The following is a 23,693-nucleotide window of genomic DNA, read 5'->3' as shown; positions in this document are numbered from 1 at the left end:
TTTTTGTACGTTAAATGCGGCTGCGACTCGCTCGTCTTTATCTTAAAAGTCATCTTAACCTCGGAGAAAAACGTTTTCTTTTCATTCACGACTCGAAGGCTTTCATCCACCGAAATTGCATAATCTTTTTCCTTTTAGATTGATGTAAAATGTTGTGAAAGAATCATCATATTAGAAGGAGTCATAAAATTACGGCGGTAGTAGAGTTTAGTTTTTTTGCTCTTCAGATTTATCCACCTGAGCGCACAATCTGATTATGTCTTAAGACTGATTTCCTCCTCCTGCTCCTCCGCTCTCTAAAACCAGTGTGAGACAGGAGAGTCGACGTCTTGGCTGCATTAAAACTCAGCAGCATAACTCGGGGTGTATGTGCTCAGGCCAAATTGTGTGTGTGATTGTGGATGTGTGTGTTTGTGGTGAGACCTTGACCTTGACTGCAGTCCCTAATAGAGGAGGCTGTTCTGTGAATGACTCAAACTCCCCCTGCCGTACAGTGGTATGTAGCAGCCCATAAAGCATGCTTAAGTCCCACTCTGGTTTCAGGGAGTGGAACGCCTGCCCCCCCCCCCCCCCCCCCCCCCCCCTTATCCCCCCACTCCTCCTCCTCCTCTGCCCCAGCCCCCCCCCCCCCCCCCCCTCCATTCTGCCGCTGCCTAACCCCGCCCCTTCCTCACACTCTGAAATAGCCACGTCCTTGTCCCCAACACGGAGCGCAGTGTGAGTCGGGGTGTGTATATATGCGGCTGTGGTTGATTGAGGAGCAGATTGCTGGTGACAGGTCACACTGCGTTCCGTCCCTCCGACCCCCCCAGATTAGCGACCCAGAGCCCCCACCACCCTCCACTGCCCGAGACCCCCACCTGTTAGGATCCCTCTACTGCTCAGATCTCTTCTTCTCGTACACACACACACACGCATGAGCAGAGGACAACCAGCGTTAACAGAATTCTCTTATTTGTCCGTCACTCACTCTGCGGGTGATAAAGGCCATTACGAGTCATTAAGGTGTGTGTGTGCGTTGTGTGTGTGTGTGTGTGTTGCCCAGCTAAGATGTGTGTGGGTTGAAAAGACTCCTGTCACAGCACGCTCTCATAATTGCCCTCTTAGCCAATTATCCCCCATTTAAAAGCAAGTCACCTGTTCTGCTCCCATGTCCACACACACACACACACACACACATACACACACACACAAAAACACATGCACACACACTAAATAAATAACATAGAAATTTACTATGGCATCGTTTTGTGTTCCTGAGTGAAATGTTTGTTTACTCCGTACATGCTGCATTGGTTCTTGTTGTTGTCATCCGAGTCCATTCATGCTGTTGTGTCTGACTCTGCTCCCTCCTTCAGATCCTGATGCACACCAAGGACATGGTTCAGAAGGTGAGTCCTATAGATAGATAGATAGATAGATAGATAGATAGATAGATAGATAGATAGATAGATAGATAGATAGATAGATAGATAGATAGATAGATAGATAGATAGATAGATAGATAGATAGATAGATAGATAGATAGATATACTTTATTGATCCCAAGCTGGGAAATTACAGTGCAGCAGCAGCATTACACAGACACACAGTGACGATAACAACATATAGTACTGTATAAGAATATAAAGAATAAGATTATAAAAAACAAACTATACATAATTAAATAGCAAAATATAACAAGCTGTTGTCCATCTATTGGCTTATGATCGGTTTATGTAATGTACAGGACAAATTGATTTAGAACAGCTGAACAGTTACCACAGGCCTGAGAATAATAATGTTTATTTTAGTTGTCAGCTATTTATATTTAAGAAATTGTGACATGATTAAATTTAGATGAGTTAAAAGTCTTCTTCTCCCTCTATAACTTTATTTCCTTTGTGACTTAGATGAATCTGGAAGTCATCTACGGAGACACAGACTCCATTATGATCAACACCAACAGCAAGTCTCTGGAGGAGGTCTACAAACTTGGCAATAAGGTAGGTTTTTTTTTTTCATGTACATTTCTTCTCCCCAAGTTTCTACACTTGACATTTTTCACAAATGTTTATGTCATGTTTATTACTCCCAGGTGAAGGCAGAAGTAAACAAGCTGTACAAACTGCTAGAGATTGACATCGACGGTGTGTTTAAGTCACTTTTACTGCTGAAAAAGAAGAAATACGCAGCCTTGGTTGTGGAGAACCATGGCGACGGACAGCACAGCGTCAAGCAGGAGCTCAAGGGCTTGGACATCGTCCGCAGGGATTGGTGTGATCTGGCCAAGGAATGTGGCAAGTACGTTACAGCAAATAGACCTGCGGCTAATTTGGGTTAGCGCAGAAAGCTACACTTTATTGTATTTATTGATGAACGAACGATACATATCAATAACTTTTTTTTCTCCTTTTGCAGCTATGTGATTGGTCAGATCTTGTCAGACCAGAGTCGTGATGTCATCGTGGAGAACATCCAGAAACACCTGGTGGAGGTGGGTGAACAGGTCGCGAGTGGAACCATCCCCCTCAACCAGTACGAGATCCACAAGGTGAGGACATGTGTGTCTGTATTTATCTAGAAAACCTTAAAGGGAGAGTTCAACATTTTGGCAAATTGGCCCATTGCCATCATTTCCTATAGTTTTAGGAGTAGGTTCGTTACCTTTAATTGTTGGTGCAAGCTATTTTTAGAACGGCCAAGCAGAGCCGCGAGCTGCTCAGAGCTACGCTACGGAGGCTCATGGGATTTCTTGGTTTCCCTGCATCAAACTCATCAAATACACAATCCAACAACTCCAAAACGCTCTGGTGGACAATTTGTGACCTGCACATTCACCACGCTATGAGATAATAACGGAACGTTACGAGACAGAGTTGTTTTGGAGGCAAATTCATGCAAAACCGCTGATGTGCATTCCTGTTGAGGGCAGTTTTTCAGCAAGCAGTCTTTGCATTTGCCTCGAAAACAACTCAAGAAATCCCATTAGCCTCCGTAGCGTAGCTCTGAGCAGCCCGCGGCTCTGCTCCGCCATTCAAAAAATAGCTTGCACTGACAATTAAAGGTAACGAACCTACTGCTATGACTATAGAGATTATGGCAATGGGCCGATTTGCCAAAATGTTGAACTATCCTGTTAATATTCTATAGAAATCCCTGTCATGTGAATGTTGTTGCTGTTGTTGTGGCCATATTTGGTGCAACTTACTATCAGGAAGTTCTAGTTTCAGTAGTTTAGTAGTTTCAGTAGTGTCTGTCTCATCACTCCTCTTTTCCTTACTCCTCCAGGCACTGACTAAGGACCCTCAGGACTATCCAGACAAGAAGAGCCTTCCTCATGTCCATGTGGCTCTGTGGATCAACACACAGGGCGGTCGCCGCGTCAAAGCTGGAGATACTGTGTCTTACATCATCTGTAAGGTATGTGTGACATTATATAATATCCTCCCATGAGCCTGTATTCTCTTTTAATGTGTTACCAATATAAAAAATCACAGATTGACATGAAACATCACACCTACAGTGAGATAATACAATCGAGCACTTAAACCCGTCCACGTCCTCCTTCCTCCTCCAGGACGGCTCTACCCTGGCAGCCAGTCAGAGAGCCTACGCCTTAGAGCAGCTCCAGAAGCAGGAGGGTCTGAGTCTAGACACTCAGTACTACCTGGCCCAGCAGGTCCACCCTGTGGTGTCTCGAATCTGCGATCCCATCGAGGGCATCGACAGCGTGCTCATAGCCACGTGGCTGGGTGAGTTAATTACAGGTTTGGAGAGGCTGTAAAGGACTGATTTTTATTGAGAGTGAGCGGCCCTGTGCCACTCAGGTGTTAAATTATGACTTGAGGAATATCAGCCCGACTTGAAATGACAGAATTCAGGGGAAAAAAAGAGGAAAAAAGTCAAATGCTCAATTAAAGTATTTGATTAAAATTAAATGAGTGAAATGTCTTTAATTGGTGGTGTTGACCTCAGCTTACATAACACTGGATTCAGTGACTTAAACAGACTTCTCATTTCTAGTTTAAAGAAAATATAGTTCTCATGCTGTTCTATACAGAGTAAATAAACACTGGCCATGAAGTATTTGTGGGGCACGGATTACTGTGCTGCTGATCTGTCCTGATACGTTAGCACTAGAATATAGTCTGTTGACAGCTGAGACAGCCAAACATAGGAACGTTGTCATACTTATAATATCACAACACAGAATAGATGTTTGATGTTTGTTGACTAGTTATAAATGTGTTGTGGTTTGGATGGGACTTTCCCCTTTATCAGACCTGTCTGTGCATAAACAACATGTCTTCATATTCAACTCTGGATTTAAGTGGAAAAATAAATTAGAACAGGTGAGAGACTGAAACCTGTTGTCCACCTCAGGCTTGGACCCGAGCCAGTTCAGGGCTCAGCAGCAGTACCAGAGAGAGGAGGAGGCTGACGGCACGCTGGGAGCTCCGGTCCAACTGACCGACGAGGAGCGCTACAAAGACTGCGAGAGGTTCACGTTCACCTGCCCTCAGTGTGGCACAGACAACATCTACGACAGCGTCTTCGAAGGAGCCGTAAGTTTAACTGTTTAATTGTTTTATTGTTTATTAAGGATCGCCATTAGCTGGTAACGTAGTAACCCGCTAGTCTTCCTGGGGTCCACAAGGAACAACACAAAATACACACAGGGAATCTCATCATCTTCAATATGTCATACATTGACAAATACAATTAATTCTAATATACCTGATGTTAAAAAAGTTAAAACAAACATTTAATAATTTTCCATAAATCTAAAAATGAATTTCATCAAAGAAAACAAAATGGAACCGCTCATATACAGCCAAGTCAACATTTATAATCTAAAATAAGATTAAAGTTTCTTTTTAAATCCCTGTTTACTTTCAGTACAACAGAGATAATTAAACAGACTATACACAGAGGTCCGTGTCCTGCAAATGCTGCTTCTGTTTATACTTCACCATCTTTTGGCATTTTACCAGATCCCCAGGGCCCTGAACAAAGTATAGAAAGTTGCATACATCCACTTCTACTTCCTGCATTCACCTTCCTGCAGCCATGAAAAGTGTGTCTCCAAACATCTACACATATCGTATCAACAGGCCTTGTGCGTGTCTGCTCTCTGTGTGACATTTGACAGGTATATCGATCAGTTTTCTAAATGATACACACGTTCTCACAGCTATTCTGTGTCTGCGCAACACAATAGTTTGTAGTCAGTTGCAAGATTTAACAAATATCTTGTCACAGATTGAAGGAAAAATCGATTGATGCACTGTTAATTCTACAAGAAGATTTTTCCCATTTCAGTCATTCATTTCTCTGAAACACACAAAGTTCTGTTTTTTTTAGGTGCACCACTGTAGGGAGGAACATTGCAAACATATTTTTCTCCCTAGAGGAATAAAAATGTGCATTTAAATCCCAGACTTGACGTCATTCCACACTGTAAGTCCACACTGTAAAAATCCTTTATAGATCTTTGAATCATATTTTAAATGCAATACAGTTGCGTAACAGTGGTTTAGTCAGCAGCAGAAGTAGAAAGTTAGGTAGAAAACAGAAAGAATCTAAAGACTGAAACTTTCTTTTATCACTAATAGTTTCTTTCACTTCTGTAATGGATTAATCCAGCAGAAACACCTATAAAGAGCACGAGAGTGGAAGGACGGTGCTTCCAAAGGCATTTGAGTCAAACTTGCTGTGAGGGATTCATGCCTCAGTCATCCTCTATATTGTGTCTCTGTCTGTATTTTTAGACAGCTGCCTGGCTCCAAGACGGACTCTGTTTTCATTGGCATAGTTCAGACTCCACAACTTGAAAAGCCTTTCCTTAACCCCTGCTGCTCTACGGTCACACACACACATACGCGCCGATATCCTACCATTTGTCAGGCCAAGGTCGTGTGTATATATGTGTGTGTGTGTGTGTTATCAGCCTCTAATGAGGAGCAGGGCACACAGCTTTTTCTTGTCTGGACGGCGCTAATAAAGCTGACAACTCCTCTTGTCTGCCGCTGGCACAGAGAAGGCGCATTAAATTAAAAAAAAGGAGTATTACACACATGCTCCACAAAGGCATGATATCATTAAACACTTCAGCAGATACTCACACAAGAAGTACATTCAATGAACTTAATCAAATTCTTGCGCATATTTAAACAAAATAAATATTGGCAATGAAAAGGAACCTGTTGCTTAGATTAGTGTTGTGGACATTTTTCTGATTTTAGACTAAACTAAGTGGTGTTAATTCTCCACCATGCGTCAGAGCCTGGTATGCACACACACACACACACACACACACACACACACACACACACACACACACACACACACACACACACACACACACACACACACACACAGAGAAACTGATAAGACACTAAGTTAATTAGGGTGGCGAACGCGGTCTAACAGCTCAGTGAGAGGGGAGGACAGATGGGCCTTGACTCCACCACTGACACAGAGCCAGAGATGGTAGGAGGAGGCGGTGATGGAGGACAGACAGAGGAGGGAAAGTTGTTTGATGGAGGGGGGGGGGGGGGGTGTAGAGGGAGAGAGAGAGAGAGGGATAAAAAGATGAAGTGTGAAGGAGAAAAAAGATCTGGATATAAAACCGCAGGATTCCCCCCCCACCCTGAGTTCAGGTTTAATAGAGCGCTGGGTGTCCCACATCGGGGCTGTTATATCGAGACACGGTGAAAGCTGCACATTATCAGACCACGAAAACAGTCCAGGTAGATGGCTGACATCGAGAAAAAAAAAGCCTTTTGAAATTGATTTACAGTTTTGGAGAAGACTATTTAAAGATGACAGTTGTTTGGGTCCTGGACAACATGTAGATGAGCGACACCCTTTGAATTGCTATATTTGAACTTTTCTCATGAGTCTCAGAGAAACACGACTCTGGGTGTTTTCATACTTTGATCTAATTTCCCAGTCGTAAAATAACTGGCACGTAAGTGTCGGTTGTAAACTCGCCGGGGAGGAGTTCTGTTAACAAAATCAAGTTAGGAATGAGACAAGGGAGATAAAAGAAGAGGGGGAGGATATCATGGAGGGAGAAGAAGGGAGGCTGTCAGTTTGTGTCCAGAGCAAAAAAAAAACTGGGAAGAACAAGACATGAAGAAGAAGAAGAAGAAGAAGAAGAGGAAAGGAAGAGGGAGGCGTGATGGAGTTGGAGGGTTAATGCGTTTATATTAAAGGAGCAAAATGAGCTGATTGACTTGAACTGGCCTCAAAAATCTGGTGTTTTTTTTTTCTTTTAATTTTCTCCTCCAAAAAAGAATGATGTAAGCAAACAAAAAGTCAGTGTGTGTGCTGAGTGGGGGGTGTCACATGCATCCCTGTGTGTCATTGACTTCTCTGCGGAAACCTTTTTTCCCGCTATCAATGCGACAGTTAAATGGAGTTCAGGTTGAAAGGGAGCGAGTGTTTAAAGCTGTTATATTTAGTGTAATTGTTATGTGCTGTGGTTACTTTTTTCATTGCATTAACTATACGCCTTCCTGTCATGTGGACAATTCAGAGGTACCGAGGTCATTCTGACCTGTTTTCTTCAGGCTACAATAATGTTAAGATTTACTGGACCCAGGGGCGCTTTAAGCCCTCACACCTTCCACTTGAAGTGTTCTTTGTGGACCTTTAAAGGTAATGGCCACGTTTCTCAGTTACATAACTGCCTTTTTCTGATTCCCGGGTTAAAAACCACAGCTGTGATGAGTCCCTGTGCATATATTAAAGCCCAGGATGCTACATTCATGATGTCTGGTGGTGAGAGAGAAATTTTAATTCTTGCACCGAGGCTGTAGTAAATGCCTCCCACTTAACAGTCATTGTAGCTAAGGATACAGAACAACAGACTTCATAGTGTGAAAACCTTTTAATCTATGTAAATTGGATTTACCTAAATTTGGAGCCAAATGCAAATGGATTTTTGCAAAGGACAGCATTGTTCTCTGATCGTCTATGGGGTTGGGTACGGTATTTTTCATTATTGATGCTAATATGATGTAGTTAGAAGGGGATGTTTTGGGGCCCCTGGATGAGAAAGTGAAAATCCTGTTCATTTTCTTTGTGGACAGTGTTGGATCACTGTGGCAGGAGCCTTTTGAAGGCTTGATCTGACATGAAACTATTCCTGTTGAATGAATACAACAATCAAATCATGACACATCTTGCCAGTGTTTTTCCTCTTTGATTCATAGTTTCTTTTCCACCGCAGCTGAGACTCATTGGGTGCTGTGTCTTCAGAGCCATTTCCCATGTCACACTGGTGGTTTCTTAGAAATGGAGTTGGCCTAATTGAAACTAGATCCCATTACCTAAAAGCAGCATTAAAAATATTATTAAAAACAAAGTTGAAATGGAAATAAAGAGAAATTATTTTGACAAAGAGGCTCTCTCACGTTGCATCCTAAATTTCATTACCTTTACAAAAACAGAGGTACTATCATTTTGATTAACAAAACATTGTTCAATGAAGAACTTGAACTTTATTTGTGCTAGAAAAGATTATTTCTGATACACATTTTGAAGGATATTAGTTTACACCATATTCACATCATTGTTTTAAACTCTGTTTTATTTTTTGAATTTTTTCACTTTCCTGCTTGGGGGTCATCAACTCTTTGCACCCTTCAGTTTTCAATAGATTTTATTTCCAACGTTCCCACTGCTGCCTGGATGTATTTGTATTCTGAATCAGACTGAAGAATTTTTGTTTAGAGGCTCAAGTTGATCGTGTTGTTGTTTGTGTTTTAAGTGTCATCTGTTGTTTTCCTCAGATGTGACACATTAAATATTCTTTCTTGCAGGGTGCAAAGTTGGAGCCCAGCTTAATGCGATGTTGTCACACCCCGTGCGGGAGCCGCCCCATCGACTACGCTGTCAACATCAGCAACAAGCTTCTACTCGACATCCGTCGCCACATCAAAAAATACTACTCTGTGAGTATTTCTCTGTTTGTGAACATGAGTGGGGCTCTGCTAAATACACAAACACACACACATTTGTGCTTCTTCACCACCAGCAGGGCCACAAATGGACTTCATTTAGTTTTAATTGGATGTGTAATGCTGCAACTGCTGCAAACAGACGAGTCCCTCCACGCTATGTTTTATTTGTTTGCTCCAATGTACAATTTAGATGAACCGAGGTTGCTAATACAATTTTATATGCAACATATGTCTCATTGGATCAGATTGGCTCATAGATGGCTCAATATATAGTTTATTCACCCCCTTGGTGAAATCCAGTAATTCATACTGAATGTAAAAAGGACTGTGTGTCGGCTCCAAGTGTTAGATCAAACACTGTTTTTTTCCTCACACCATTAGCAAGCAACTCGTTCCTAAAGAAATTAATGCTGGCTCAAGTAGTCAGAGAAACTGAGCTGTATGTGATGAAATTGTCAAAACTTGTGAAAATTGACCTTCCACGGAGTGTCTATAAAATGGATGGACTGTATTTAACACAATGGGGGGATGCAATAGATGCAGTGATGGTAAGAGAAGCCATCAAAAGGATGTTGGACGAAAGATGAGGGAAACCTCAGCAGGGCACTGCGCTGACATTTTCAACCAAAGAGCACATTACGCTTGCAAAATGAAAAGACCACCAGAAAGATTTATAGCAGCATGATCCATGAAAATACTTAATTGCACATTCTTACTTTGAATACCACGTTTTACATGCACTCTGTTGGTTTCCTTGGATGGTGAAGCAAATTTAAGCCATCTAAAAAAAGGGGGGGCTTATTGAAGATTCAGCAAAAACTAAAGATACTACAAATTGAACACTTGACTTTAAAGATTAAGGAGATAGACTTAATCGTGACTTGATGGAATACTTATTAATTACACTAAACACAAGGTTTACAGGTTCTACAATTAGATGATTAGACAATTTGTCAATGGTATATTAATTATCATCAAGGATTTTGATCATTGATCAAGTCCCTGAAAAAAATCTAAACACCTCCTTGTTGTTAATTGCTGATTTGCTGCTTTTTCTTTTTGTGGTGTCTCCACCATGGAGACGTTATGTTTTTTGAATTTACTCCAGTTTGGTTCAAACCTTCATTTCCATCCAAGGATGAACTGATGAGGATTTGGTCACAAACCACAACACAAATAAGACAGAAGTTTTACAGGATTAAATGATGATATGTCGGGATATTTTATATCCTAAAAGTCAAAGGTCAGCTTGACTGGTTGGTAAGAGGCAAACAACTGTGAGGTTGTAATTCGGGGGTTTTCTCCTTAAATAAAGTCCAGACGGTCCAGAGGCTGGAAGTTGCTATGGACATTCAAACTCAGGCTCTGAAAGTTCAGGCGAAGGGTCACACCTTTGTCGACCTGCATTAGCATAACGTAAACTTTAACCTAACGCTAGTTGAGTAGCTGACTGGCTAACATCAAGCCCAAACCGTTATTTCTTCTTTTTTTTAAATGTATCTTTCTGTATTTGTAAGGCCAACGTTTCGGTTGTTTTGTTTGTCCTTTTAACAGTAAATAATATGCAAGTAAGAAGAAAGTGTGCGGGAGTTTTCTTCGCCAACTCCACGTTGTTCTCCTCCTCCGACATACCTTTCTGTCAACAGGTGTGCAAAAGTATTTCCACTGCAAAGTATCTTTCTTAAAAAGACATAATGTTAGGCTACATCGTACACAAATTGATGTATTTTGCTGACTATCTCTCAGGTGGTGTAAGTATTTTTTCTGCACAGCATGTGTAAGTGTGTGAATGAGGCAGGGAGCTCAAAGTACAAGTCTACAATATTAACACAATACAAGTTTATAAAACCGAGTTTACAGCTGCAAAAAAAAGCCGTTTTCAAGTTCAGCTTTTTGTCCGAGGTTAATTTTCAGTAACAAGTTGTCACTGTAGGCGACGCCTGACGAGCAGCTTGGGAGTGAATTAAACTGGATTCCTGTGTTGTCTTTGTAGAGGGCTCTCTCTCTCTCGTCGTGGTAGCTTCTAACACCTTGTTCTTGAGAGAGAGGAATGCGCTGTCTGTGAAAAAGTGCGTGTATGTGTGTGTGTGTGTGTGTGTGTGTGTGTGTGTGAGAGACGGGCTTACTCTCCCACAGTGCTGAACAGAAATCAATTAGTGTGGTGAATGTGTGGGGAGCGAGTCCCCCTCAACCCCTTTGTCACGATGTGTGAAACAGCTGCTACCACTGAATACTTACACCTCACACAGCAACACATACACACACACACACACACACACACAGCAACACACACACACACACACACACACACACCACTGGAGGCTGAACAGCAGTGGACAGAGCACACACAGCGGTGCAATGAAGAGGGGTAATATTGTGTAATTAAGGATTCCTTTCAGGCCGAGGGAGAGTTCAAATAGAGCTGTTTGTCTGGGCAGATAGAGTGAAAGCTCTGCACCTCTGTGTGTGTGTGTCTCTGTGTGTCTCTGTGTGTGTGTGTGTGTGTACATGAATGTTGGCGTCCTGAGCTAAAACCACTGAGACATTAATCATTAGTAATGTCGCCCCCCAATCCCCACCATTATCAATAAACCAGCGCCCTGAGAATGGGCAAACACTTCTTCACTCCTTGCTCTCCCTCCCTCCTTCCCTCACCCACACACACATAAACACACACATGCACACACACACTCAGTTGTCATCCTCTCCTCCTCTCGTCCCACTGTCTTTGGCAAAATGAGAGATTCGCTTGTTTCCTGAACCACCCAATTCTTCTTTTTTCTTTTTTTCCTTTCTTTTAAAAAAAAAAAAAAAAACCCTCCCATCTAACCACCGTTGCCATGGCATTTAACAAATTATTGCAATTACCCTCGTCATGCAGGTCGCCCCTGGAAACGGGCTGAGGGGCAAGAGAAGAAAGGGGGAGGGAGAGAGAAAGGGTGAATGAAGACCAGAGAAGGTGATAATCCTGTTTTGAACAAAAGGTCAAATTGTTGAATAGAGAAGCTTTGATTAAGCGGAGGAGGTACAAAGTGGAACCGTTTGAGCTTTATTCACTCTGTGTGTGTGTGTGTGTGTGTGTGTGTGTGTGTGTCAGAGTATGTGCATGTGTGTCTCTGAGTGTGTGTTTGTGAAGTAGACCGATCTTAGGTCTATTCACGTTAAAGCTGGAAGTGTTGACTGCTGAAGCACAAAAAACAGTTAGAGCTCTCTCTCTCTCTCCTGTGTGTGTGTGCATGTATTTGTGCATGTGTGTCAGTGCATGTGCGTGCGTGGTGCAGGTGGATTCCTCTGCCACTGACTGACTCCTGAGTCATGTCAAAGCTTCTCCACTTTAACAGTAGAGCCGAACTGATTGCTTCATTCATTTATCAACTGACCAACAAAGCATCAATATCCAACTATTTTGGTTATTGTTGATTTGCAGTGACCTGAAGAGGAACTATGCAAGTCCGGTCGCTTTTCCGCTGTTTTGCTAACCCTCCTCCTGGCCATGTGCATTTGTTTACAACGATGCAAGAAATCAGTCAATAGAGCAGTAGATAGCATTATTTATCAGATACGATTACAACGTGTTTATTTGTGTAGTTTAATCCGTTACAAACAAGAGATTACGGGTTACGGTGGTCCCGATCTTGCAAAGTTGTTTTACAGCCAAGATATGCAATAAGTGACACACACGTGGAAGGCAAGTCAGAGAGTCTCATTCTCCCTTGTAACAAGTTAATCCATTTATTTAACCATCACAGTTACTCCAAAGCTGTTTAATGTAGCATAGTTAAGCTACAAATCCTGCACAGTTCGTCTTTAAGTCTGACTTTGACTTTTTCATTGGTTGTTTAGAGTGATGAGGTGTCAGCTTCACCTTTAGGAGATTTCGAAGTATTTTCTCTTTATTTGGACATGTTTTAAAAAACCAATTGATCAATTGATTCATTGAGAAAATGTCCAGTCGGCTTATAAGAAAATGATAGTTGCAGCTCTAAGTACCGGCAGCTGACCTTTGACCTTTGGATTTTTAATGTTTTAGTCACTATTCTGTTGTAAATTAGTGAAAAGAGCCAATCATAAGTTCAGTATCTATTTGAGTGGATGTTCTGCCTTAATAATAATTCAAAGAACTAATAGATCATCAGATTGTGAGTGATCGGCTCATTGATTATGAAGTGATGGTTTTAGTGCTGATTGGCTGCAACAAGACCAAAGAATTAACTCTTAAAAATACATGGGTGCAGCTTTTGTACACAACTACAGAGATGAGAGGTTGTTGAATAATCTGAGCCCGAACGATGAGACTGTAACAGTCGAGAGGAGGCGGAAGAGACGAGTGTTAAAAAAAAAAAGAAAAAGCGAACAGACAAAGAAGGAGAAGAAGAGAGAGGGTACATTTCGTGGTGGGCCCTGTCGTGGCCTGGTCTTGCCTCTGTTTGGTTAAATTATGTGGAACTCATTTGACGTCTACATTCAATGTGTCAGATATCCACTGCTATAATTATGCAATTATGAGCCTTTATTCTCTCACGTCCGAGTGTACACCGCCACCCCCCACCCTCGCTCCGGCGAAATGCCTCAATTAGATTTTCTTTTTTTTTTCCTTCCTGCCTCGCTCCTCATGTGCTCCTTGTTTTTAGTCCTTTCTGTGTAGCTCACACAGGTCCACTGCACTTAATCTGAACTTATTTTCTATATCGAGTGCGTGTCTGTGTGTTCGGTGGAGGAGTGTTGAGTCACAGGAGGGCATTGTGGGTAGTTTTTCCTCCTCTGAGCTCTTCTCAATTGTGCATGTGTGTTTTTGGGCAGTTGTATCTTTAATCTGTGTCCTAATAATTCAGTTAAACGCATGTGAATGGGAAGTGATTAATGGTGGATGTATGTATCTGTGTGTGTGTGTGTCTGTGTGTGTGAGTCCCATGGGAATAACAGTGTGTGCCGAGGCCTGTGTCATAAGAAACACACAAAAAAAAGATGGAGATCAAACAGCGCCCGCTCTCACACACCTTATCTCTCACCTCCATGAGCCATTGTCCCGGTCATGTCTTTATCAGAGACGGTGGAGCAGTCTCATTTCCCATGGTGCTCGGCTCTTTGTACCGGCTCCATCGAGGTGTTTAGATAATTAGTTGTGGAGCAAGGGGTTGTGGGTAAAACTGTGAACTCTGGGACTTTGTAAATTGATTTGGGACGTATGTGTATGCTTTTTGTGGAACGTGTGTGTTTGGTTTTCATTTAGAGGAGATTGGCGATGGAGTGTGTGTGGTCCAGGTATTAGTGGAACCTAAATCTATTTACGTAGTCGCATTATTAGGACGTGTCCTCTATAGGGACAAAAAACATGTCATTACATTTTAAATTGAATGTGAAGCTTTTAAGTTGGGACAAAGTTAGGTTTAGGTTGAGAGGTGACATCCTGCCAAACCACACAATAAAACCACATGGTTATCACAAAGATCAGCTCCGTGTGTGATTAACAGGCCGACCACTGCTCATGCACCACAGTCCAACTGGCATTTAACCTCAAAATGAAATAAACAGAGCAAATCTACCTCAGATCTCTGAGCAGTGGACCATTTATCTGCAGGTATTTATTCAGAGATCACAGGTCGACTTGTTGCTTTGGGGCTGTGAGATGGTTCTGATGTCCCAGGATATTTCAACTCTTAACTTTTTAACTAACAGTGTCAATTGGCCACAATCCTTGTTGTCAGTATAGATAGATAGATAGATAGATAGATAGATAGATAGATAGATAGATAGATAGATAGATAGATAGATAGATAGATAGATAGATAGATAGATAGATAGATAGAAACAAAAACAGCTGTATCGACATGATTAGGACAGAGTACTAAGAAGATACATACAATAAACCATTCATTTAGTCAAAAGTTCGGAAATAAAATGGTCAGTAGAACGCTGCTCGGATGCTAAAATGCTCACTTCACAGTTAAAATGATGAAACAAACCTGCAAGAAACTACCAGTAATAAATCAAATCAACAATCCCGAACATCAAAGCTACTAAATTTGATATTTACAACAGTCTAGACATGAGTCCAAGTGAGATTTGGTGGCAGAGATTTAATATTTCTCATTACTCACTGTCACCGTACAGGTTGTAAACAATTGTGCAAATGACAATGGAGGGAAGATTACAGTGTCCAGTTGTGTTAAAGGGGCACAATACTCATCCACATTCACTCCGCAGTGTAATTGCTTTAATGCCATTTAGTTGATTTGGATCTGTTTGTACAGAATTGAGACTATGTTTGTGTTGATCAGTGTCAGAGTTTAATTACACTGTTTATTCAATATTGTAAAGCGAGGGAGACCAAGCGGGGTTGTTGGTTTTTTTTTTTTTTCTTTTCATTTATTTGTATTTATTTATTTTTTATTTGAATCACAGGCATACAACATGTCACCTGAGACACTGATACAGGTGACCCTCTCCTGTAATCAGCGACAGTTTATCCCAGTTCGCTCTGCCAATGAAAGGTTCCTACACCGTGGAGGAAAAAGAAAAAAGATTTATATACTGTAGAGTTGGCCCTAAAGAAAAACAAAACAAAACGATAATCTTCATTATTTCTTTTCTAGTTGTTGCTCAGAACTAATCAAGACACGAGACAAAGGCGAACACAAAAATCAATGAGAGAGACAGTGAATGTGTGAGGGGGATGTGGATGGAAAGACAGGTGCAGCGGTTTTTCAGGGGGTTTATTTTGAGAGAAAGAAAGGAAGGAAGGGAAGGATAGATAGAGGAAAGAAGCAAAGGCTTTGATAGCGGTGGGTCTTATGCTCTGTCATTAGTTGGGCATTAACCCCCTCCCCTTTAAACCCACTTAGTAATGACAGGGCATAAGAAGCAGAGGAGGAGGAGGGGTCTGGAAGAATACGGGGAGATTGAGAGGGTTAGACCACAGCACCTGCCCAGGGTCACTACCTCACCCCGGGGGGTCCTAACTACTGCCGTTTTGGCTGTCTGCTGCTCTGCCCGTCTGACAAGTGCAGGACCACGACGCACAAGCAGCTGAGGAGGATACATTCAAATGTAAAGACAGAGCAAAGAGGAGGAGGAGGAGGAGGAGGGGCGTGGGGGGTGTGTGTGTGTGTGTGAAGTCAGATGTCAACCTCTGTCCTTTTTTTTTTATTTTTTTTACGTGTTCTGCAGTTGTTTGTGTTTTTGTCGCTCCGGTTTTTTACTTTTCTCGTCAGCGTTGAGCAGAATTACAGCGGCTAAATGGGAACGACAATTTTCAGCAAAATTTCCTCATTACCAGAAACAGTTCCACAACAAAAGTTTGTTTTGTTGATGTTGTTATTGTCAATTTTTACGAAAAACCTTTATTGATAAAATAAATGCTGACATGAGCACGTTTGATAACTAAGTTTATGTAATGTACTTTTCGATGCCATACGATGTGTTTGTGTGTGTGAGTTTTGAGACATTTACACCAGGGATGTCTTTGGACTTTAAAAAGCTGGAGTTGTAGTGATGGAAATTCAGAGAGTTTGATAAATGCTCTGAAAACCATTGAATTGAAATTGACAAATGGGTTACAGTATAACTTAAAGCAATTGATTTCAAGCGTTTTGTTTGTTCTTCAGAGCAGACAAAACCCCCAGGAGCAACCACAACGCTCACAGATAAACAACCCACAATGGAGCATTATTATTGATCGTGGATGCGTTGCCATTTTTTAAATCCATCCTGGATAGATTTATTGAGGATACATCATTACCTGTTTATCTGTCCATAATGTTTCTGATGAATCATTTGGTCCATAAAGCCTTGAAATACACAAAGAAAAAATGTCCATCACATTTTCTATGGAGCAACAACACCTTCAATTGTCTTGTTTTATGTAAACCAACAATATATTCACGTTTACACAGGTTTATAAAAGCAGCAAAACTCACGTGAGAAGCTTTTAATTTGAAACGTAACGTAACGAGTCACTTGATTTTGAAGTTTTAAGAGTGAGTGTAAATAAAACCTCTGCTGTGTCTCCTACAGGGCTGGTTGGTGTGTGAGGACCAGGCCTGTCAGAACAGGACCAGACGTTTGCCCATCGCCTTCTCTCGCCACGGACCCATCTGCCCCGCCTGCACCAGAGCCACTCTCAGACCTGAGGTAACACACACACACACACACACACAGCTTTGCATTCCCTTACAGTGCAAGAGAAAATACACACTCTCTTGTCTGGCCAACACACACACACACACAGTTGAATTGTGTATGTTTTGTCCAGGTGATGGTGCTATGGAGCTGGAGTCTCCCCTCCTCTCCTATGTGCTGTACATCTCTGCTCGTTAGTATCACGTTACACTGTATATACCCTCGGATCAAAGCGATACTCTCTTTGTCTTCCAGCGCCAGTGCGAGTGTGTACGTTTGATGTTGCGTCCTTACACACACACACATACACAGGCGCTCGCTGTCGTGCGTTCGAAGGCACTAAGAGCTGGACGGTAGTTTAGCCATTAAAAGCATCTGTCTGTCTCGCTCTTGTAGCTGCCTTATGAACACTTTGTTAGCTTGACCACTGGATTTAAAAAGAAACACTCTCCCTTTCAATTTGAGCGTGACGGTTCAATCTATTTTTTTTTTTTTTTTTTTTCTGTCTCTGTCCCATTCCGACCATTCCTGTCTCAACCCCTTTGCCTTAACTCTCTCCTGTCAATTTTTTATCTTGTGCGCTCTGCTCCTATCTGTCCCCTCTGGTTGCTTTGCTGTGTCTGGCTCTGTGTCGACAGGTTGTAAACCAGAAGGCCAATTTCTGCTGTCACTGTAGCCACTTAGGCGGCCATTGCTGTGCCTGAAGGGCCGCGGCACTTTAAACTGTGGGCTGAATAAAACATTTAACTCTCTGTGCTCACTCATGCCACCCTTTCACTACCCCTAAAACCTGCAGCCCGGCTTCATTTTACCTGGTTTGACTCCCTACTCTATCATTACGTAGTCTTTTTATGCACATCTCTGGGGTACGGGTGATGACGGTGATGACAACAGACTTAACCAACAACAGTTACAAAGTGCTTTGCGTTAACGTAGGGAAAAGTGTAAATAAAGTAAACGGGATACAAAGTAAAACCTAGTAAAATCTAGACCACAACGTTTGTTTAACTTTGCATATTTTTTGAAAGTTGTCCTGCTCTAGCAAAGTGGATGCATGTGAAAATATTTACTTTACTCTGAGGTAAGATTAAATTGAGAAAGATAAGATAAATACATTCACAATGAGACTCACTTTACAAATATGGGTCTGGTTATTGATAAATGCATATGAATTTTTGCCAATTTAAAAAACTGGTAGTTGGTATTGATTATTAAATGGATCTGTTATAACCTGTCAATGCCATGTGCTGGGTACAGGTAGTGCTAGGAGGGAATAAACAAACAGATAACATGCAGTGTTTTAAACTGTAAAGCTGCTCTGCAGAAACAGGGAGGACAGGGAGTGTGTTTTTCAGTGGCGCTCATGTCTTAAATTCAACTTGTGTGACATTTAAGCTCAGAACAAGCTTTGAAATCAATCGTTTAGGCGGCAGGGGCGGGAATAGAGAGAGAGAATAGAGAATACTTTATTCATCCCTAGCAGGGAAATTCAAGTTAGTCCAGTAGCTCACACAACAATGACAAAAAAGATGAATACAAAAATACAGGACGCTCTTCTTACTGGCTTATTGGCTTTATCCACCATCGTCACACTGACTGAGAGCAGGACATAACCAAATATCTGACTGCTTGTGTCGGACTGGACTTAAAACAACCAGGTGTTGTTGTGTTTCTTCTCTTGTTTCCGCCTATAGTGTACACATGCATAGCAGCTACATATTGTCTAAATATTAAGTCGGGGAATTTCAACAATCAACAAATGAAATGTCAAAAATAAGAGACAGACCATTTTAATGGGTGAAAAATACAAATTAAATGATTTGCCATACTACACTATGCATCTTATGCCTTAAGCAAGACATTTAAACACTCATAACTGCAGCTGACCCTGACCTTTGACCTCTATCTGAGAAGAATTAGGTATGAGGTGGTTTCATATTAAGCTAACACTGACTTTTTTTTTTTTTTTCTCTTCTTTTTTTTAAGTATTGGGTAACATTGTTTTCTGAATCATGCTATTGCATAGTGATTAATAGCCCAGCAGCTTACATATTAAATTGCTGCCAATTATGCAAAGTACTCAAGAGGCCATTCATGGCTATTTGAGCTGGGGGTAGACAGACCGGGCTCCAACAAGAAGAGGAGATGATGAGGCATCCACCAGTTACTGCTGAGAGGTTGCTGCTTCTTCTTTATTTTCTTTTTTTTTTAGTTTATAGGTTGGAAACACCATCAGATTTCTGTGCTTTAGCTTCATTCCCTTCAGGCTTTTATATCCGCCAGTGTCATCATATCTTATTACGTTGATATCAGCACCGGCCATAAAGACAATCAGGTTTTTTTTTGCCTTTTGTGTAAGCGACACTGAAAACGTTGTGTTTGTGTCAGTCAGAGCATCTGTGAAGAAAGGCGCTTCTTGTTTGTGACTCGGCGTTCCCTTTTTCCTCTCTTGCATCATGGTACATTTACCATCGCCGTGGGTTGCTGCCTCTCCTCTCTTCACCTCCCTCCATCCATCTCTCTCTTTCTCTCTCGCTCTGCCTCTTTTCTTTCTCTCCCTCCCTCCCTCCCTCCCTCTCTCTCTCTGGACACAGATTCAGAGCGTGATCTGATCTCCATGTAATGGGAGAGTAATAGGCACTCTGCCTTGATTGGTTGGTAATTTGGGGGAGTTATGCACAGGTGCAATTTGTAATATTTTCAGTAAATTAAATTTCTTTCTCTTCCTCTATCCCTCGCTCTACAGCTCTCTCCCTCTCTCCTCTCCCTCCCTTCACAGTGCTTAACTCAAATAGGGTGCTTTTTTCTCACCCTGTCCTAACTTTCCCTTTCTTCCCCCCTTTTATTCAACGTTTTCTTCCCGTGCTCCTTTTCTTTTCATTTTCTTTCTCTCTCCTCCCTCCCTCCTTAGCTCTTACACCCATTCTCTCTTCTCCTGGCTTGCTCTTTCTCTCTCCTCCTCTCACCCTCCCTTTCTGTCTCTCTCTTTTTCTCTCCTCGTTTTATTGATGTACGCTCAGGCGCCCATTAGAGCTCCCTTTTTCCCTCTAGTGGAAATTGCAGCATGTTAATTTTCACACAAATTACGGCAATAGCAGGTATCTCTATTTGATACATTATAGCGGGAGCAATCAGAGATAATTGAGTGCCTTTCAGAGGGAGACGGCTGCATTCACTGCCGGCTCAAAGCTGCCCCATTATCGCCTAATCGCTCTTTAAACACTGAATTTTGCCGAACAAAAATTCTTGTCATAATTTTGCTTAAGTGTATTTGGAAATCACAGTCCTTTGAGTGAGGATAATTGAAATCAAATCCCTTTCACTGGAGCTGACATTTCTACATTTCCCCCCAATTGAAATTAATTTCAAAAATTGAGCATGAATATCTTCAAATAGCAGGCAATTATGCCTTTCAATGGGGAGAAATTACCGGTGCTGAATCGTTGGAGGCTTGCGGGCGAGAGCACCAGTTAAATGCCTTTGTTTCCTGCCGTGTTTGCCTAGTAAAGATTTACATATATTGACTCATTATGGTGTCTTGTGAAGCTGATCGGCGTGACTACCACAACTGGCAATAATGCTCATCGCATCTAAAAAGCTCAAGAGTTTTAAAGCCTTGTGGCCTCACAGCTGAGGGAAAATGTATGTTTGTTTCTCTCCATCTCCCTCCCTGTTTCACTCCCTCTCTCTTTCTGCAGCTGCGGTTGTGTAAGGGCTCGGGGCTTGGAGTTTTTTTAAATGTTTTTTTACAACGCGTGTTTGCAGCTTAGCCGGAGTGTAGAGTATAGAGAAAAGTGTGTAATGCCGGGGCCTTGTTTGTGTCACCGGCGCCGCGATAGTTTTCCTCCAAGTCATATCTGTGTCACGGTGTTGAATAGTCGAAGTCTTTCAGCAGTTTGCACACTTTCCATCCTCTTTAAACTCTGTTGGGCCTGCTGCACTGTCACCCCCCACACCCCCTACCCTCCATCTCCCCCCCCACACACACACTCAGCCATATTGTCTGACTGACTACCTTTTCATTAACTGCTCCAGCGCTGCACCTGAGCCACGGTATAGTGCACAAAAAGTTCTTTGGAGGTCGGGTGCATGTGTCTTAGTGGCTGCATGTGTGTCCCCTAAAAGGCAGAGACAAGTGTTTTTAAGACTCTGAGAAAGTCCTGAGTGCTGGTTTTATTGTGCGCGCCATTTTAGACTGTTGCTCTGCGATTTGAATCAATTTGTAAGATTTAGCTTTCTTTTCTTATTTCTTTCTTTTTTTCCTTTATTCTATACATCCTGTCTCCATCCCCATCTTTCTGTTCTCTCCCTCTTCCTTTAGGCTTAACTGTGTTTGTGCATGTGTACACGCGCAAAGGGGAAGATGTGTGTGTGTGTGTGTGTGCGTGTGTGTCAGGAGGGGGAGCCAGTCGGGGAAGAGGGAGGCAAAGGAGCAAAGGGGTACGAGGTGGGGGCTGGGGGGTCCTACGCTCCCGGGAGAGAGGCAATTTCACAGCTGGTTTGCTCCTTAGGCAGTCAGGCTGAAAATGCTGCAGATTTGTGGAGCAAATTGAAATGGTGTCAGTGCAGGAACAAAGCACCGAGCTGAATGACGAGGTAGGCGTGTGTGTGTGTGCGTGTGTGTGTGTGTGTGTGTGAGGGAGAGAGTGAGGTGGGGTTGAGGGGCTCTAAATTCAATAACAACCCTGTAACATTTTGGCCACGCCTTTCTGACACCTGTCAATCAATCAGTATGCAGCGACTGGACCGCCCACAATCAGTATTATATTGTTAGAATGTGCGGCCGTGTGTGTGTGTATGTGTATGTGTGTGTATGTGTGCAGATGTGTGTGTGTGTGTGTGTGTGTGTTTTATTTTCAAGAGGAAGAAGTGGTGTGCGGTGTTTGTGCCGACCGAGCTTTTCAACCTTGGCAACCGTAACCGAGGCTCCATTATGGGATGTGCATGGTTTGGTTGTTGACTAGACAGTGCATCAACGGTCAACAGCTGTGCGTGCCATGTGGGCAGCCATAGAAAGCCATTAAACACTCACACACACATGCACACACACACATACACGCACGCACACACACACACACACACACATTCTCATTCAGCCACTCGCTCATATTCACACATCCCATAGTTTACATTTAGTTGCATTAGATAGTCTTGCCACTTGATTATGCCACAGCAGTAAAAACTGAAATTACAATTACGCACATTGCCGATTGGCAGGTATAATGGGCACACACACAAGCGCTTCACTTCAGTCAAAGACACACACACACACACACACACACACACACACACACAGATACTGACACACAGGAATTATCAGGGGATTCTTCCTGGTGGTAATAATAAAGCACTCGGCGCACACCTGATGGCAGTGTGGGGTCGGGGCTTAGCGTGCCCTCTCCAGCGTAGCAGGGAAATGACGAGCCAATAACTGCAATTAAACATGCAGTATAATGGCTAATCAAATTGACAGCCTCGGCTGTTCGCATGCCTCTCTCACAATGGCTTATCACAACAAACTATTATGAGGGAGGGTATTTCAGGCCCGATCCCCTCTTTTCTCTCTCTCTCTCTTCCTCACTGTCTGTGATTCTCTCCATCTCTCTGTTCTTTCTGTATCTTTACCCTTTTCTCTCTTTTGCTCTTTTTTTCCCTCTCTCTTCTTTCCCTCCCACCTCTCCCTCTCTCTTGCTCATCCTCTCTGTCTCTCTCTCTCTCTCTCTCTTCTCTTCTCTCTCTCTCTCTCTCTCCCTCTGGCAGGCTGTCGTGTGGCTTCAGTTAATTGCAGTGGAGATTAACAAAGCAAGCAAATTTGTTTTCTTGCTGTACTGTGTCACACAGAGGAAGGGAGATGTTTTCAGGCAGATACAGTCCCACGAGCGAAGTGCACGTCCAATCGACACAGTCTCAAACTGATAAACCCGGTTTATTCAGCTGTTTGGGCGCTTTTACGCCCCGTCATGATCCTGACATGATCCGTTCTAAATAACAGGAAGTGATAATAACCTTTGTATACTGTAAGGGGATAAAGTGGATTAGTAGCCGCGTTGGTTTGTTAACTGTATTCAGCAAGTGGTGTCGTACTGTGTTTTTCTCTTCAATGAAATCAAAGCAAATTTGAGTAAAGCCTCTCATGTGTTGACTTTAATTATTCATTAATCAGCCAAATATTTTCTTAATTAATCTTTTCTCTGATAGATGTGAGGTAAACTGCCTTCGCAGCCTCCTCAGGCCTAAAATGGCACTTTCCTGCTGTATCAAGGTATAAAAAGCGATAATTTTCCATGTTGGAGAAAGTGGACTCAGAACAGATGTGTCACTTTTGGTCGTCAAAAAGCGAATTTGATTTACCATCGTTTTACTTCTACATGCATGAGTTTGTATGGGTTGGTGAAAACAAGTTTCCTGCAAAGCACAAATAAAGCTGAATCTGAATCTGAACTCACACTTCTAGCCTTGTCTGAGCCTTGTCTATTCTCCTTATATTATATATTTAAAAGTTTGTTATCATGGAGAAACAGCTACAGACAAACATTTTTACAGCTTGTTTTTATCGTCTAAATCAATGTTGAAACTATGTTTGATTGAGATGTAACAGTCTGTGGTGGACATTTTGCGATG

The 23,693-nt window shown here is 42.2% G+C and overlaps 1 protein-coding gene across 1 annotated transcript in view; it reads left to right on the top strand.

The window, feature by feature from the left end:
* The window catches only part of pola1 (polymerase (DNA directed), alpha 1), a gene marked incomplete at its 3' end in the record, with an annotated part of 52,850 nt that overhangs the window by 20,376 nt on the left and 8,781 nt on the right, over window positions 1–23,693 (top strand). The window contains exons 27-35 of the mRNA XM_083995742.1: window positions 1,359–1,391; window positions 1,893–1,985; window positions 2,078–2,283; window positions 2,401–2,533; window positions 3,271–3,402; window positions 3,560–3,734; window positions 4,366–4,547; window positions 8,814–8,945; window positions 16,968–17,084. Coding sequence (XP_083851868.1) covers window positions 1,359–1,391; window positions 1,893–1,985; window positions 2,078–2,283; window positions 2,401–2,533; window positions 3,271–3,402; window positions 3,560–3,734; window positions 4,366–4,547; window positions 8,814–8,945; window positions 16,968–17,084 — 1,203 coding nt within the window. The remainder of the gene's footprint in view (window positions 1–1,358; window positions 1,392–1,892; window positions 1,986–2,077; window positions 2,284–2,400; window positions 2,534–3,270; window positions 3,403–3,559; window positions 3,735–4,365; window positions 4,548–8,813; window positions 8,946–16,967; window positions 17,085–23,693) is intronic.

The sequence above is a fragment of the Trachurus trachurus genome, assembly GCF_905171665.1.
Source record: "Trachurus trachurus genome assembly, chromosome: 20".
Taxonomy (NCBI): domain Eukaryota; kingdom Metazoa; phylum Chordata; class Actinopteri; order Carangiformes; family Carangidae; genus Trachurus; species Trachurus trachurus.
This window is presented reverse-complemented; position numbering and strand designations above follow the sequence as displayed.